This window comes from Poecilia reticulata, linkage group LG10 (assembly GCF_000633615.1).
Source record: "Poecilia reticulata strain Guanapo linkage group LG10, Guppy_female_1.0+MT, whole genome shotgun sequence".
NCBI lineage: Eukaryota > Metazoa > Chordata > Actinopteri > Cyprinodontiformes > Poeciliidae > Poecilia > Poecilia reticulata.
In genome coordinates this window covers 29,311,287-29,328,282 of record NC_024340.1, presented here as the reverse complement: position 1 = coordinate 29,328,282, position 16,996 = coordinate 29,311,287, and the positions used below count along the sequence as shown (strand labels likewise).

The 16,996-nt window shown below is 37.0% G+C and overlaps 1 protein-coding gene and 1 long non-coding RNA gene across 6 annotated transcripts in view; both read left to right on the top strand.

Annotated features, from left to right (window-relative positions):
* Window positions 1–16,996, top strand: part of ldb2a (LIM domain binding 2a) — a 98,845-nt gene that overhangs the window by 55,067 nt on the left and 26,782 nt on the right. For all 5 annotated transcript variants that reach the window (XM_008421093.2, XM_008421092.2, XM_008421090.2 and 2 more), the window contains exon 3: window positions 7,948–8,120. In XM_008421093.2, the coding sequence (XP_008419315.1) occupies window positions 7,948–8,120 (173 nt within the window). The remainder of the gene's footprint in view (window positions 1–7,947; window positions 8,121–16,996) is intronic.
* LOC103471854 (uncharacterized) lies at window positions 8,689–9,147 on the top strand. Its single transcript, XR_534732.1, has 2 exons — window positions 8,689–8,847; window positions 8,927–9,147. It is a non-coding gene; the product is annotated as an uncharacterized LOC103471854 (long non-coding RNA).

Sequence of the window (16,996 nt, the reverse complement as noted above, 5' to 3'; positions counted from 1 at the left end):
TGTTAGCCACGCTAGCACCGAGTACCGTGTATAAGTCCTAGGCACATTTGAACCCTCAAAACCATGAATGCCCGACTTACCCAGCCTTGTAAGAACAATAGCCATCAGTGATCTTGTCCACAGCTATATTTATGCTGAGGGTGTGAGGATCTGCTGTTTTCCTCATTGACTGGTAGCATTTAGTTGCAACTCGCACAATGTTAGAGGCATCGCATGACTAAAACATCTTGATGTCGTCCAAAAAAGATGACATGAACTTGTTGGTTCCCTTGTCCATTGTCATGGCTGATATTTTGTGAAAATCCGGCAGAAATGCTAAACTAATCGACTCAGAAATACTCTGCAGAGTCAGTCGAAACAAAAAATCCCATAGAAGCTAAGCTCTGCGAGGAGGTTAATGTGAGACATGAAGTCACGTGGGACTTTCGAGGGGCGTTTCGGGCGGGGCTTGGTAAGGTCCATTGGCTCCTACATGTAAGCAGCTCTTCAAAGACACATAGGCAACTTTCATAATCTCTGTGTTTTACAACAACCTGGGTACCTAAAGTTTTAAAAGTTGGTGATGGACTTTAAAGTATGATTATAAATGTTCTTTATTCCTGCGTGTAAAGAGACAATTTATTTTCTCAGAAATGAAAGTCAAGTTTAACCATCTCAGGATCACAAATAGACAATGAAGTGTTATTTCTTCTGCTTTTAAGCTGTACATGAGATAATGATACATTTACAAGGCAACTGCACTTCTCTTGTTGCTTGAATACATTTTGTCTCTCATCTCCTTCAGTTCAGAAGAGTAATTTTGGATAAGATCACAAAGAACATTCCCAATAGATGTTAGTATGTCGGAATTAACACCCTTGATCAACACATGCCTGTTGAATTCCCGTCTGGAGGATCTAAGGACGCATCAGGACTTAAAATCAGCCCAGCTCCAGTGTTTGTCTGCAGCATAGAGGGAGCCTGAACATGTTTGAGCCTGAGTGAAGAAGTTATCTGAGGAGAAACACGGGACTACTGTGCTTGAAATGATCCAAGAGTTGCTAGCAAGGCTACTATTACATGCTTATCTATCACTGTGTCACCCGGAGTTACGCACACTGACTTTTATTGGAACAGTTTTGGTTGAGGAGACGCAACCAAAAACCCCTGCATGGTTTGGTGATATGGGAGCAGGGAGCAGATCTGTGAATCACCTGAGCGTCCCTCTCCCTATCTCTACATCTCTTTCCCTTCTACCCCACAGACAGACTTCTCTCCCTCATCGACAAGCGCTTACTTTTTTTTTTAGCTTTTCTCCTAGTTTCCTCTTACTGTTTCTCTTTCATCCTTTGCTCATTTTTTTTTCAGTCCCAATCTCTACAACCCCTCCTCACCCCCCACCTTCCTCCATCCTCCTCCCACTTCCCCGTCTCCCCCCTCGTCTCCTCAGAGCTCCTCTGCATTAGCAGTCAGCTCCACTCCTTGGCGTACTTTGTTTTTCAACCGTGGTAGAGACCAAGTGAGGGAGGCTGCGAGATACAGAGAGAGCGAAAGAGCATCATTTACACAGTCATCTACGCCGCGCACACTCCCCCCTTTCCCTTTCTTTCCCTCCTCCTCCTCACAGTTGCTGCTCACGATGCCAAACATTTTATGTGTTATTTAGTCATGCCTGACTTTATCGAATTTAAAAAACATGCCAGTCATGGGTCCACCCATGGGTTTCTTCCCCCTGCTGCCCCTCCGCGCCCAGCCACTCACATCATCCCCGTCTTAGACCCTACCATCCGGGTCCGACCACAAAATCCTCTTGAGCCAGTGTCTTAGGGGACATTTCACTTCTAAATGAAGTTTTATTCCCAGGCTGGACCCTCCCAACACCCTCACCCCAGCATCCAACCTCCACTGCCTCCTGACCAAGCTTCCACCCTGGGGGAAAGCGAGAGAGCATAATTCTAGGCAGCAGAGTGTTGACTCTAAGATGGATTATTACTGCTTGAAATCAGAGGCCATGTGCTGTTGGATAATGTGGCCATCCAATTTTTTTGTTTTGCACCGATGTTCCAATAATGAAGGTTTGAAGCGCGGCAAAATGGAGAAGAAGAGAGAGACCTGTTCCACTAGATGAGCAGGAAAATCCCAAAATGTTCACATTCACAGAGCCAAAATCAGGACTTTGACTGTTTTTGTTTTACTGATCTGGTGTAATTCAACTTTCCTCAACTTAATGGAATTGATTTTGATTATTTTGTGTATCAGATTATTAGAAATGTTTCCCCTAATCTTTTTTATTTTTTTATTTTTTTTATCTGTCATACTACCAATCAGATTCTAACAGTTTAATTAGCTGTAATAACACCACAATTTTAAGTAAGTTACTCCAAAAACATCCAACATAATCTAAGGTCTTCTAAAAACAAACAAATAATTATACCATACCATACCATACCAACTTTATTTATAAAGCACTTTAAAACAACCACAGCTGATACAAAGTGCTGTACATTAAAACACAGCATAATAAAAAAAAAAAAAACTCTTACAGTTTAAAAACAAAAACATACACTCTAAAACTAGATCCCGCAGGAGTTAAAAGCCAAGTAAAATAAATGGGTTTTAAGACGAACTTTAAAAGTGGACAGTGAAGGGGCCTCTCTGACCTGCAAAGGCAAGTCATTCCATAACTTAGGACCTATGACAGAGAAAGCCCTGTCCCCTCTGAGCCCTTATAGCAAATTAAAAGTATTGAATAATTTTATAATAATTACATCTTCAGCATTTGTTTAATATTTTGATTTTGAGACGTAGACTCATTCAAAGCTATAGAGCAAACACTTTTTAAATCTAGCTGTAGTGCTATGTGCTTATTCTGCAGAATTTTATCACTCACTGCTACTTTTAGTGCAACAAAAGCTTAAGAAGCTAATATTAGCTGGTTAATTAGATGGGTTCAGAAAGCTAGCCTGCAGCCGGCTGCTGCAGATATGCCATTCTGTAGCTTTGAACTGTAGTTTTAAACTGACGTTACCTTAATAAGAATGATAGGTGGCGCTCTTTTAGCTCCTGTTTCTAACTGCAGATGTTCCCTGATGGGAACTCTTGTTTGAAAATGTTTAATTGCATTTTGTTTTATCCTATTTGATTCTAAATAATGTGAAAGTTGCATTTCTCATGTTTGCATTGCAATTATACCAGGAACCTCAGACATCTGTTATGTATAAAAGGTTTTCTTTATTGCTGCTTATAGATTTGTAGAAATCAATTTAGGATGGAATATGATTCATCATTCCTCTTATCTAAGCATCAGTGTACAGCCTGGGTTTCATAACATTGTTGCCCTTTTAGTGCGCAAATATATTATATCCAACTTGAAATTTAAATCAAATTTAAGACAGGTCTGCTGGGATTTGCATATGTGGGGGCAATAATAGTTTGCAGGCAGAAGAGAAAAGTATCAGCTCAGGATGGAGCAGATACCGCTTCCGATTCCCTGTGCATTTGATAAGTAGCTGCCCTTAAGCAAGTCAATTTGCTCAAGTGGAACTGCCCGGTGATGTTTGGATGAAGCAGGTGTTTGCAGAGCTGCTCTCAGGCGTGTGTGTGTACCACAGTGTGTAGCTTATAGCTATAGCGAAATAAGAGCAACAGAAGTAGGCTCTTTAAGAATATGCTGCCAAGATGTTATTCTTGGTTCTGGACATCTGCTCAACAAGTAACTGAAACTGCAACACTGAGGTCTGCAGTCACAAGTGGAGGCTGCAGGTTTTCTTCCAAGTGAAAGCTGTTCGATGCAGATGCTCTCTGTGGGTGGTGTGCAGATGACTAATCTACATATTTAGTTGTGCAACAAAAACAATCTTGTTTTAGATTCTGAGTAAATTGTCTTGTCTTCCAGTTTTAGCTGTTTTCTGACTTTACTAACAAATACCTTAATTCTTTAAATGTCCTAATTGGTTAATTGGAGATCATTAAATCACTATCAGCTTCAGTTTATCTCTACAGTTGCAGTGATCAAGTTTGGCAGAGTAATACTTTGTCACTGTCTTCTAAGATTAAAACTTTTTGCTTTTTAAACTGAGGATGTAGAACTAAGATTTAAAGTAAATGTTTATTTTGTTGCATTAGGTTAATGAGCAAAAGTATTGGTATCCTGTGCTGTCCTGCATACTGTTTATTTTTAGAAGCCAGCAGATTTTTATACAAAATGTCCTGGTATTTTAAAGAGTAAATGTAAATGTGCCTTTACATGCGTACAGCATCACAGACCCACCACCAAACTTAACAGTGGGCATGAAACGCTCTTCCACATTGTTTCATGCCAAACGCACCTCAGGAGTTTGTTGCTGAAAAACAAACACTTGCATAATTAAAATGTGTTATAAGCACTTTACCCCAAGACACTTTGGAAACTTCCTTGCTGGGCCTGGTGTCAAGGTAAAATGTGTCATTGTTCCACCTCGTGACCAGTAGGTGAAAGAGGTGTGTCACTGTGTGACATCATATTTATACCCCAGAGAAAAAGAAAGTGATGCATTATTAATTAGAAAGTCTTAGAAGATGTGGCCAAATGCTTAATTATTTAATGTATTTAATTGTTAGGAATGTCAACAATTGATTTTTTTTTTAAAAAGTGCTAATTTTGTAATGATGATTTTTTTTTCCTGCAACTGTATAAATGTGAAAAAATAAATGTGAAATGTTGAATTTTTCTTTAAAAAATTCAGTGCGACTTCATGCTGTTGCTATAAAAGATTACTTTTCTTGCAAGTTTTTTTTAAACAGTGGGAAGGTGAATTTATGTTGACAGCACTGTTTTAAACGATGATTTTACTTTTTAATTTCTGTTTTGCTGTTTGTCAAATCTTGTATGATTTTGTCTTTTTAAAAATGCATATGCCTTACTTTTCCTAAACTTATTGTGCTTCTGGACCTCTTTTCTGTTCATTTTTGGCAGAGGGAGAACATGTGACCTTATTTAGGGTTTTTGTGAGGAGATATAGAGGAATTTTCGATTATGCTGTCAAGGTAGAGGTACGGTGAGACATAGCTTTTGAAACCCCTCTTGAAGCTACTTATTCAAAAGGTTTTTTTTTATTATTCTCTTCACAAAATAACTTATTCGCAAAAAAACCCATCCTAATATATCCTTTATTAAAAAGTAAAATCTGAAAGACTTGTAGAATACACATTTTCAGGAGTTGGTTTCTGACAGGACTTTACAACACATCCATGAGTGGTGCAGCGTGAATACTGTATCATCTGTGCTTCTCCTTGAAGCCATAGCTAGCTCAGGAAAGATAGAACCAGACAAAGCCTGAGGACTATAAACCACTGAAGACATTCTCTCTCTCTCTGACTCCTCCTCTGGTTTTCATCATGCAGCCTGCTCATTGTCTCTTCAGGCTTCTGCAGAAAGTTTGCACTGCAGAAGCTGTCTGTCTCAATAAGTCAGCTTAGCACTACACTAAGTCGTGAAATCTTATTATTCTAAAAAGTCTGTTCGGGGTGGGGGGATCTTTTTTGCATACTTTAATGCGGTCTTGCTCACTTGAAGATTATGTAAAACCTGGACTATACATGTTACACAGATAGCCTGTTCTAGGAGAGTGATATACCGAAATGTTTACTGTTTTTTTTAAGGACAAATCTTTAAATATCAAGGGTTGTGAATTATTTGGACTTTCACTTATGTATGGGAAGATTTATTTATTATATTTGGAGAGAAAATAAGACATCCAAAGCCTTTTCTGTCTTTTTGGCAAGGTGGGTTGAATTATAACAATGTATCAATTTGCAAACATTTATAAAAATCAATATCACAAAAGAATGCTTGGATGCTAACTTTGGTTTGCTGGAACGTTTTAAGTGGAATGCATTTATTGCTTTGCATGCAAATATCTGTGACTAGTTGGATGGACTATTACTGCCAGTATCGATTTTAGTGGCAGAAATGCTGAAGCTTATATCAATAACACTGACAATATCCATATAGTGTCTGCTGAATTGAATGCTCATATTTTTAACCGACCTCAATTAGAAGGTCATTTTTTTCATGATTTTATATTTAAATTTACAATCATTGTGAAGTTTCATCAGAACTCACCTTTTTTAAAAGCAGCCAGGTAGCAGACCTAATAACTCTGCTGCTCCTATGATTGTCAGTGACATACAGTAGATGGTGTCATACAGTAAACACAAAATATCACTTTAGGTCATTGGAATACCTGGTCTCTTCTTGTCTTCTTAAAGCTTTTTATGGATTCCTCCTACTTACAATTTAATCTGAAACATAACAGAATGAAGTGATTTTCTTTGATAACCACAACTACTGGTTAGCTTTTAGCTTTTTGCCCTTAGCATCAAAACACACATTCAAATTTATGAATGTGTTTTATGTTTTCATGCATCATATTCATTAAATCTTAATTTTGTGATATATGTGTAACTTAAAATAATATTTTTTTGCAACAATGTACATGCTCTGTTTGTTTTTTGAATAGAATCTGAACAAAATTCACAAATTCTTATATACTAGCTAGTGAATAGAGTATTTCACAATCCTCCTGAAAGTAAAAAAAAAAAGGCAGACAGATAGCGCTCTTATTACGGTTTGTGTGCTGAGCCAGGAGGCAATTAGTCTAGCCTAAAATATCTCCAAGAAGCAGGAAATAGCATGATTCTGTCCAAAGTTCAGACCAGTCTCTCTGAAGTTTTGTAATGATCTCCCTTTATCTCATTTGTTTAACCTGATAACACACAGGTGTTGTGCAAAAATAATAGGTTGATTTTGAGCTCCAGTCCTGGCACGCATCCAGGCCAGCTACCTCCTGCTGTTTCCAGTTTTTAATGCAGTCAAACTAATTGTCTCTCTGCTTCGGTTCAGAACTTCAAAACAAGCTGAAGAGGCGCTTAAGGATTTTCATCAGCCCCAAATGATTCCTTTAAGGTTCAGAAAGCAAAGCAGTTTAAGTAACAAAGAGAGGGTTTTCTATTGACAAATACATTTAACAGAATACAAACCTGATACTGTTTACTCACATGTGCATTCAGGATGTACCTGTAAGATAATTACAAGTAAAGATCATTTTGGTATGAATTAAATAAATACATTTTAAATCACCTATTTACCACTCTATATCATAAACCTAACTATATATCTAAATCTACAATGATATGGGTTGAGATCAGTACATTGTCATGTTTGAATGGCCCAGTCAAAGTCCAGGTTTAAATCCAATAGACAGCCTTTGAAGAAAGAGTAGAAGGTTTCATTCAGGCTAACTGAGCTTGAGCTATTTCACAAAGAAAATGGAGAAAACTTTCAGAGTGCAGATGTGCAAAGTTATTGGATACCCCAAAAGATATACTGCTGTAATTACAGTGATGGAAGCTTCTACAAAGGTTTGACTCAGGAAGGGTTCAATGCATTTATGCACCACAACTTTTATCATAAAGTTTTAACCAATGTATAATTGTTTTTCTCATTTTAAAGCTAAGCACTACTTTATATTGCTTTAAGTAAAATTACAATAAATGCATTTTGGTTAGTGGCTGTAACATGCTATTTAAAAAAAAAAAAAAAGATGAAGTGGTTATTAATGTTTCCAAGACTGTCGCAACCTTTAACTAGCAGATAAATAAATAATAAATTCCCAGGGTCCCATGGCAAAATCTCCCTGTTGGAATATAACTGGTTAAATGAACAACACAGCACACGCAGAAGGGTCCTTAAGCAAGACATTAAGCTAATTTAATAAACCTTATATTTCTGTCAGTTGAGAAAAAAAGACCTGCAAGTTTAGAGTGAAAATGAAGTAAATATACATGCAAATGGAGGATTTTGCTGGTGTGCAACAGCAGTTTTTTGTTTGTCCATAAGCTGATCCTATCTTTCCCGCATCATTTCATGTTTGGGCTCCTTCAGTATTCAGCATGTCTGTCCTCTCCTCTCCTCTCTCTTCCCTGCAGCAATCGGCCGGACGTTGATACCCCGTTATTTCAGCACAGTGTTTGAGGGCGGCGTCACCGAGCTCCATTACATCCTGAAACACTCCAAGGAGTCCTTCCACAACTCCTGCATCACCCTGGACTGTGATCAGTGCACCATGGTCACCCAGCATGGGAAGCCAATGTTTACAAAGGTAACATCTGACCCTTGAGCTTCTCTCTCCATAAATAATTGATTGTGTGCTATGATAATGGCCAGACAAGGTGTTAAAGTGCTTAAAGATCAAACCCATTTAAACTCTTTGATTCCGTTTCTTCCTCTTTCTTTCATGCCGTCTCTGCTGTTTGAAGTGGCATTTGATGGTTTTACTGTCAAACACAGGAAGGTGTTTGTGTCTTTATCAAATAATAATAATTTTAAAAAAATGTTTCCTGTATTTTTAAATGCCTATTCTTGACCAAAGCAGAGCCAAACTGAGCTTTTTATGTCAGCTTATCCATAAGTGAAGTTTATTATTATTCTATCTCTTTATTATGAAATAAACTGTTTTATACATATCAAATGTAATAGTTCCATTGAGTAAAAAATATAAAAAACAATCATAGAAAATAGTTTTTTATATTTCTATTTTTAACCATGCAAAGCATTGTTTTTAGCCAAATATTTGTTCTAAGCAGTGTAGTTATTTTTAAGTGAAATATCCTTTATATTTACTTTTCTGTCTTCTATCAGAAATGTTGCCATTCTGTCATCTGGCATTTACAGTGCTAAAGACACAGACTGATTCTCAGGCCTGCAGGTTCTCCAAAGGCAAAGCTATCAGGACAGGAGTAAGATGCCTGCAGAGTGTGGTTTAGATTGTATTGTAACTGACACACAGATGGAAGCAAGCAAAAGGAGAGGAAACACTAATTGCACAGGTAAAATGATCCAAAGCAGACACAAAGGTCCTCTGAAAGCAATAATGCTGAGCTCATCGGCTTTTGTCTTTGGGGACAGAATTCCCCTGTGAGGTGGAGTGAATATCTGCTCCTCCACGGTCTGATCCAGATGGCTCGCTGACTCTTAGTGTTCTTCTGCTGACTGTCTAAATGAATCTGAGGCCAGATACCTTGTCAGCGCCAAGCAGCTGAGCTAAAGGGATTCCATGTTCCCTCTACCATGAATCCTGAGCTGAAGCGCCAGACCAGATTGTTCTGACATTAAACGGCTATACACCCCTCTTGTTTTCAGGACTTGACAGTATGCACTCACTCACAGGTGTGTGTGTGTGTCTGTTTGTGTGTGTGAGTCAGATAATTAACTTTTTAGTTGACCTTTCAAAGGCTGTAAGCCTATAAAGTGAATTAAAAAAACTTGAGTTTTAACAAACAACTTTTTTGGGAATAAAACACTGGATGGTGGATGTTAGTTTTGATCTCAAATTAGCTTAATTTGATTGTTAATGCTTGACAAGTCCTATGCCCTTTCTTGTATTAAAATGATACTGCATTGCGATTTATAAAAAACAAATAATCTATATAAAAACAAATCTGTAAAAGTTACACCGCTAAATTAAGTTGAATTCTAATTAATGAAAAAAAAATTCTGATTTCATTTGTTATATCTGACAAAGAAATGATGAGAATTGACCTGTAATTAAGAGTTAAAACATAATAAGGTAACTAATAATGTTTTGTAATGACAGCCAAATTGGCAATAACTGCGTCAAAAAGCATAGCATTAGCATTTTCACTGTTGCTAAGCTAGATAAAGCTAGATTTTGCTCAAAGAAACATTCTCAACTACAAGTCTGACAGTTTCTAGCCTATATCTGAGTTTATACATTTTTATTATTTAACACATAATTACATCAACTTTACTGACCTCTGATATCATACTACATAGTAATAAAATCCTAGAAGTATTTATGTAGAATTTGTTTTCACTAAAGTAAATATTATTAACCATTGAATTTTAACATTATTTTGCTTTATTATCATTAAAATATTAATTTTGATCACTATTATTCATTATTTTTATATAATGTTGTGTTTGTGGCAAGATAAAAAACAATGTCACAACATGTTTAGTTATTCTGAAGGAGATGAGCAGAACCTACAAGATGTTGATATTTTCTTATAAATCAGATACTTATAAATACTTTAGGTTATCTTCTTTGTTTGAAGATTACTTTATAAGTTACTTTATAAGAACTTTAACCGCAATAACTACAGCAACAAGGTGGAGCTTTAACCGTGGCTTACAGCAACCTACAGCTATCATTCCTAACATCTGCTCAATCATCACCATGTCTGGCTTCAATTTAATAGAAAGTTTATTTTAACTCTGTAGCAGTGAGCATTATTTTTTATTCAATCATGCTTTTATTTTGAATGTGGCAGATATTTACATGAATAAATGTTAATGCTTCAATCATGGGGAGAAAAACAGGGGCAATTTTTGTAGGCAAGGGTGGAGTGTCGGCTTATGTGTAAACAAGTTTATACTTTAGTATAAGTGGAACCAGGGGAGCTCTTTTGTTATCATGTTAATAAATAAGAATGGAATGTGTCAAGTAATAGAAAAAGGAAATTTCTTTTCATGTTGTTGCTGTTTGAGTTTTCTCTGCTTTTTGTAAACAAGGCTTCTCGAAAGCAGCGGACCAAAAAAAGCTATAATATATTACAAGTGTCAGATATTAACCGTACAAAATGGGAGCAGAACAGGCTAGGCCCGGTCAACAAAAAGCTAAATTTGATGCTTGCAGCCCTGCTCTCTTTTCATCTTCACCTAAATTGGATGAGAAGAATTAATTCATTAGAAAAAAAAATTCCAATAACTGAGCGTGTTCTGTCTGAGCTCCCAGCAGCAGCGGCAGCAGCGAGCCTGCAGCTCTGGAGGCCCGAATCTCAATCAGCTCTGCCTCGCCTCGCTTTCCCTCAAACACCACCACCACAGCACATCACCCCCACCGCCGCTTTGCTCATCCCCCTCCCCGCCTTGCCGGCTCGCTCATTCTTCCCTCGCTCTCTACTCCAACGCTCTCTCTCTCATCCCCCCTCTCTTCCCCTCTCCCTCCCCACCCCCGCTCCCTCGAGACGCACAGACACACACACACATACCGCACAGACACACACACCCGCATCCTTCATCCCTGGAGAAATCATCCCCAGCTCCCAACTCGTGCTCTTGCTCTGCCTCTGCCTCCTTCTCTCTCTCTCTGCCTGTATCTGTCTCTTTCTGCTCCTACGTCCGTCTTTCAAAAAGTCTAATTCTTTGCATATTTTTTTTTAAAATATTGTGGTGTATTAAAAGTTGAGTTAGATTTCTGTTTTTCTTAAATATTTTCAATGAGTTCTAATAGCACAGTTAGCATCAATTTAATTGGTTAGTCTGGGAATCCTGTAATGATCTGAGACAGAAACAAAAACTTCACATATGGGTGCATTTTAACCCTTTCACCATTAACAGAAAATCATAACAGCAAGAAACAACAAATGGAACACAGTGGACATCTTCTTGTACTGGTAGCATACTGGCCAACAGTTGGTGTTCTTGTAAATCCGCAGTAGTAGGGGTCTTGTAAAAATTATTTTCACAGAGTGCATTTGCTGTTCAATTCAAATTTAATCCATCTATTTGCACCTTATTCTGTGGAACGCAACTTCAAATTATTGGTGGAAACACCGCTTAATTGCTGATATGTTTTGTCGAGCATATCTAAAATATTCTAAAGAAGATGCACCTTGGAAAGCTGAATTAGTTAGGTGCAATGGAACTTCACATGATACTTTGTGGTGTTTGTGAAGCAGCCAATCCAGCAAAACCATTCTTTTTCATGTTGCTGATTGGTTTCAGAGATAAGAAAGACCATGAATATTAGCTTCTGTGACGGTGCTAAAATGGTTTCCACTGTGCATAATGACTGAAGGTATATTGGATAATTGAACTATTAATCATCCCCATTTTGAGACCCCATTTACAGATTTTAGTTATTCACAGATGATTGTAGTCAATACATTTCAGTAGCTACCAAAAATGTGTAAGCCATTTTTGGTACTAAAATGGCTTCCACGGTTACCAAATGTGGATCCACTGGAGTATCTCTGGGATGTAGTGACAGTGAAGACTAAGTTATGGATGTCCTAATTGGTGCTGCCATGTCAATATCATCCATCCATCCATCCATCCATCCATCCATCCATCCATCCATCCATCCATCCATCCATCCATTTTCTAACACCCTTGTCCCTTAGTGGGGTCAGGAAGGGTGCTGGTGCCTATCTCCAGGCAAGAGGTGGGGTCACCCTGAGCAGGTCGCCAGTCTGTTGCAGTGTCAATATCTTGAATGAATGTTTTTGAGACTTTGTCAGAATAAGGCCATAAATAATTAAGGGCATACTAAAGGTAAGAAGGGGGTTCATACCAGAACTAGTAAGGGTACCAAATTAAGTGACCAGTAAAAAGTGTTGTAAGACTTGAGGGTGAAAATCTGTCTTGTGTTGAAGTAAGAATTGAAGATTATAATAAATTAAGTTTGCTAAGCTAAAACACTAATACTAAAGTCAAGCTTGCTAACAAACTTAACCATTAGACAGTGGTTGCCAATGAACACCTTGTGTTAGCCGTGGTTGTCAGGCACCTGAGCTGTAGATGGGTTAGGGTTAGCTAACTCTGTTGCTGCTCTAACAACGATGAGCCTCTGCATTCATAAAACTAGGCTGTGTACAACGATCAGCTGAACATGTTTGCCCATATACTTAATTTATCAGCCTTGGATTTGTTCAAGGTTTTTGAAAGCACAGTTGAAACCAGAAGTTTAAAGTTTACATTCACCAAATAAAGACGCATGCATCTCTTTTTTTCTCACTGTCTGACATTAAATCAGATAAAACTTATTTTAGGTTAGTTACAACTACGAAACTAATTTCTGTTTGCTAAATGCCACAATAATGAATGAATATTTTATATTTATTTATTAATTCATTTCTTCAAAATCATAATCCATCTGATTGAAACAATAGAAGTTTGGTCTGATTTGACTTCAGCGTTTCATTGGTTAAATTCTAACTGCTTGTTTAATTAGTGTAATGCTTCTAGACAAATATTCTGTAGTGTTACAATAAAAGCAAAGCTAAACCTCAGGATTTGTTTTTAGTGGGAAACATTGTACCCACATTTATGGCAGAAAATACTGATATACCCCGTTATTAATCATCATTGGCTACAGTTTGTAATATGAGATGTGTTGTAAATTATTATTGTCTGCAGCAATGCTGTTGAACAAATACAGCATTCCAGAATCACCCAATTTAATTTTACTGGTGGAAATATAAATGCAACCTAGATGTAAAGACTTTATTGTTCAGCACCCCATGTTCTTGAGTTTTTTCTCTCCCTGAATTGATGTCACTCCTGCTACGGCGGAGTGTTATAATCTAACGAATGGGTGGAGCTACAGGGGTTCTCTGAGTGGGCGAGCTCTCTAGGTGCAGGTGGAAAATGTGTGTGTGTGACTCACAAGGCTGAGAGGTGTTGACAAGGTGACACGGGGTGCCAATTTGAGCAAAAGCTCCCAACCTCTCAGCCACCTTCCAGTATCCCAACACCTCTATTCAGTACCCAGCAGGCCTTGCTTTCCCTGACCGGAGTGTGTTAGCTCTGAGGCCTTGGTCCTTGTTACTGGTGCCCAGCTGGGGTTTCTGCATGCTGGGAGGCAAGCAAAGAGGAAAAGGCGACTTTGTGACACAATGGTTTCAGTTCAACTGTATCTAATTCAAGAAGGATTTTTTTTTACCAATGGTTAAAAATGAAAAGGGATTATTACCAAACTGTTTTTGTTCTGTTCATTACCATTGTATACATTTAATTATGTACCTCTTTGGTAATTTATGCATATGTGTTAATTAACTGGGCTCTGATGATGCAAATGAATACAATATTTTTCCTAAAACTTAAGGACAAATTATGCATTTAGAGACGCAATCAAGTTATCTAAAACTTGAATTGAAAGCTAAGAATGGTGGGCATTATTACTTTTGATGCCTCAAATAAATAAAATAATTTGTCTAATTTGTCTTGACCGATCAAGAGAAAATTGCATCTTTACTCGTTTTAATATAAGCTTGGAGTTTGAAACTTGATTCATTCAGATGTGAATTATTCAATCACCAGTTAAAAAATGTGGCTGAATTAATGTAAAAAACAAAAAACAGATTTTATTACTCAGAATTTATGCAACGGACAAGCTGTTCATTTGTATTTTAACTTCATGACTCAGAGCAGCCTTAGCTGTTTTTGGCAGACCTAAAAAAGATGTGAGATTTAAAATAAATATATTGCTACTGAGATTTGGTGAACCCCAAGATCCCACTCTGTTACATTTCTCTGGCAATAAGTTTTGAAGAATTTTTTAGTCTCCTTTACCACGCACCTGTCTGTGCGTACTAAGATACGTTTACTTCCTCGTCCAACTTGGTGACAGGTTGTTTCAGACTATCTCCGAGAAATTTTTGGTAAATAGATATTTCTTATTATTTATTATACATTTCATGAAATAACTGTGACTCATCTTGAAGAGTGGGGGTGTGTGCCAAGTCATAAAAGTTTCTAATTGTACTGATCAACTTAATAGAGAAAAGAAAAATGCTGTATTCTTTGAGGACATCATGAGGGGTGTCAATAGTTGCACTGGTGATTTTCATATTTACAGAAATTAATTAAATTTGCATTTGCATTTACTTAAAAATAATAAGCCATGAATATATTAGATGTTTAATTTGGATGCAGCACAAAACAGTAATTAATCTCTCTTTAAAAACAGTTTTACAACAGCAGAACCAAGATCAAGTTGTACTTTTGTACGGCGCAATACAGGCTTGGTTTAGCTACTGGTATCAACATTTTTAAACTGAGGTTTTTTTTGGTTTAAAGTCCTTATATCGAGGCATCAGGAGACGCACCAGGACCAGAGTGTCTGCATCTGTAAGGAACATAATCCCTGGGACTTCCCCAGCTGTTGCTGTGCACTGCCTTTCAGCTGGCCGACAAATGACTGCTACACTTTTCTGTTGAAAAATTCAGTTATTTATTAGATATTCTGTACAGTTGTAAAGTTGTGAAAGTCCCAGCTAAAATAAAACCTTAATACACTTATACTTATACTATACTTTTAAATGTGTCATGCTGTCAGAATCTGCCCTTCCTCGTGTATTAAGTGTCTAACCACTTAGTTGCTCTAACTTAGAATATTTAGTCAACATTGATCCTGTTTAAATTTATCAGAAGTTGTGATAAATGCTCATAATACTCAATTTAATGACTCTCAGCTCCTCCGTTAATTGATTGTCAGGTTGAGGCACAGTATTGAATAGTGTCTCAGCAGCGGGACACTGTTATTCTTTCTTGCTCTTTTGAGCCAGAGATCTCAGCCCCGTTGTGTGCAAGATTTATGACCCTGCTCTTAAATCAATGGGGACTCTGTGAGGGGCTGTAGCATTTAATGGAACACTTTTTAATTCATCTGGATTTTCTTTCTTTTAGTTTTTCATAAGGGAAAACTGTTTAGCTAAAAAAAAAATAATAGGTTAGAGCTTTGTTGAGAAAATATGAGGTTTAACCAACTGACTTTTGCTGTGGAGAAATAACCAGCTTGTGTGATTGAATCTTCCTGATGGAAAATATGAAGCCTTGGCTGCAATTTTGTCTCTGCACCAGCGCCACAAAGACAAATTCTTGTGCATATATTGGGCATGGCAATTAGAGTACAGTATTTTTCTCTGGTTCTGATTTAAGCCATTTATGATTTTATCTGTGGGTTGCAGAGAAGGAGAATGACTGCAGAGAGAAATAGAAGCAATATTAGAAGGCAATGCTAAGGACACAGTAGGCACTATGGAAGAAGGAATCAATAGTGCATTGTTGTTTCACTGTAGGCAATAGACCTGGAAAGCACCATAAGACACTGATTCACTGGTAAATACATTTCAAGTTATTTCACTGCTCCTGGGTAAAAGCCATGCAGAGAAACAACCTAACTTTCACAAATGATGTCAGGAATTAATTGTTTTTTGTTTCTTTCATACTTGCCTTAATATTTAGTTTTAAATATGCTGCCAAGGGGTAGAAAAATAATCCACTACATAATTAAAAGGATGCAATGCAATTCAAAAAGAAAAAAAAATCAGCCAAAGTTGATTATTTTTTTCTAAGTTTCTTCTAATTCTAATTTCAATAAAGTGGACTGTTAACAATATTTCAACTTTAAATTGAAATTTAAATCATTGCCTTAATAACAGAAAATATCAGGAAGTGTTTTGCAGCAGGTTGAAGGCCACAAAATCCTTAAATTTATGGATTATCTTAAATCTTGTTTCCACTTTGGCAATTATTGACTTGATTTTTAAATTAACTTACTAACCAAAAGAAGAGAAAATATAAGCAACTAAATTATATTGAAAAATAACAAGAGACCTAATTTAAAATCCTCCAGCTCTAGCAAATATATCAAACTAAACACTGAAGTGTCACTCATTTAAAAGATTTATTTTCCAAGCAGTTACAGTTAAGGACATTAAACAATTTTAAAATGGTATTTAGAAAATAAGGCATACAAATTTGTATAACAATGGAAATTATACTCAGCATATTGTTTGAACATTGTTGATGTTTGCTGTACCTTTTATTCAGTCATAGATCAACAGAGTCATATACACAATGTTTTATTTCTTATTGGCTATAATTACTTCTGTGTTTTGTTATTGTTGCATGTAATCTAAAAGTTTGCGTCTGTATAAAACATTTTGTTATTGAACAAAACTTTTTTGTCCTTATTTTTACTCTCTAATGGGTTTATATATCAGCAAACGGGGCTTTTTGATAAAAGTGGGAACATTTCACGGTATCTAATTTTCTATTTGAAACAGCAGAGAGACGGTTTTCCATGCAGTGATTTTAGCGCCGTTAAGATTCTGGGGGTTTTTTTCTCCTTTTTTTGTATAACTGAGTGTGTTGGCACGTGAGTTACAGAGGTAGTTGGCTGGGAACAAGGGGGATGGGGGTGAGGAAGGGGAGGGTCGCGGTGGTGGG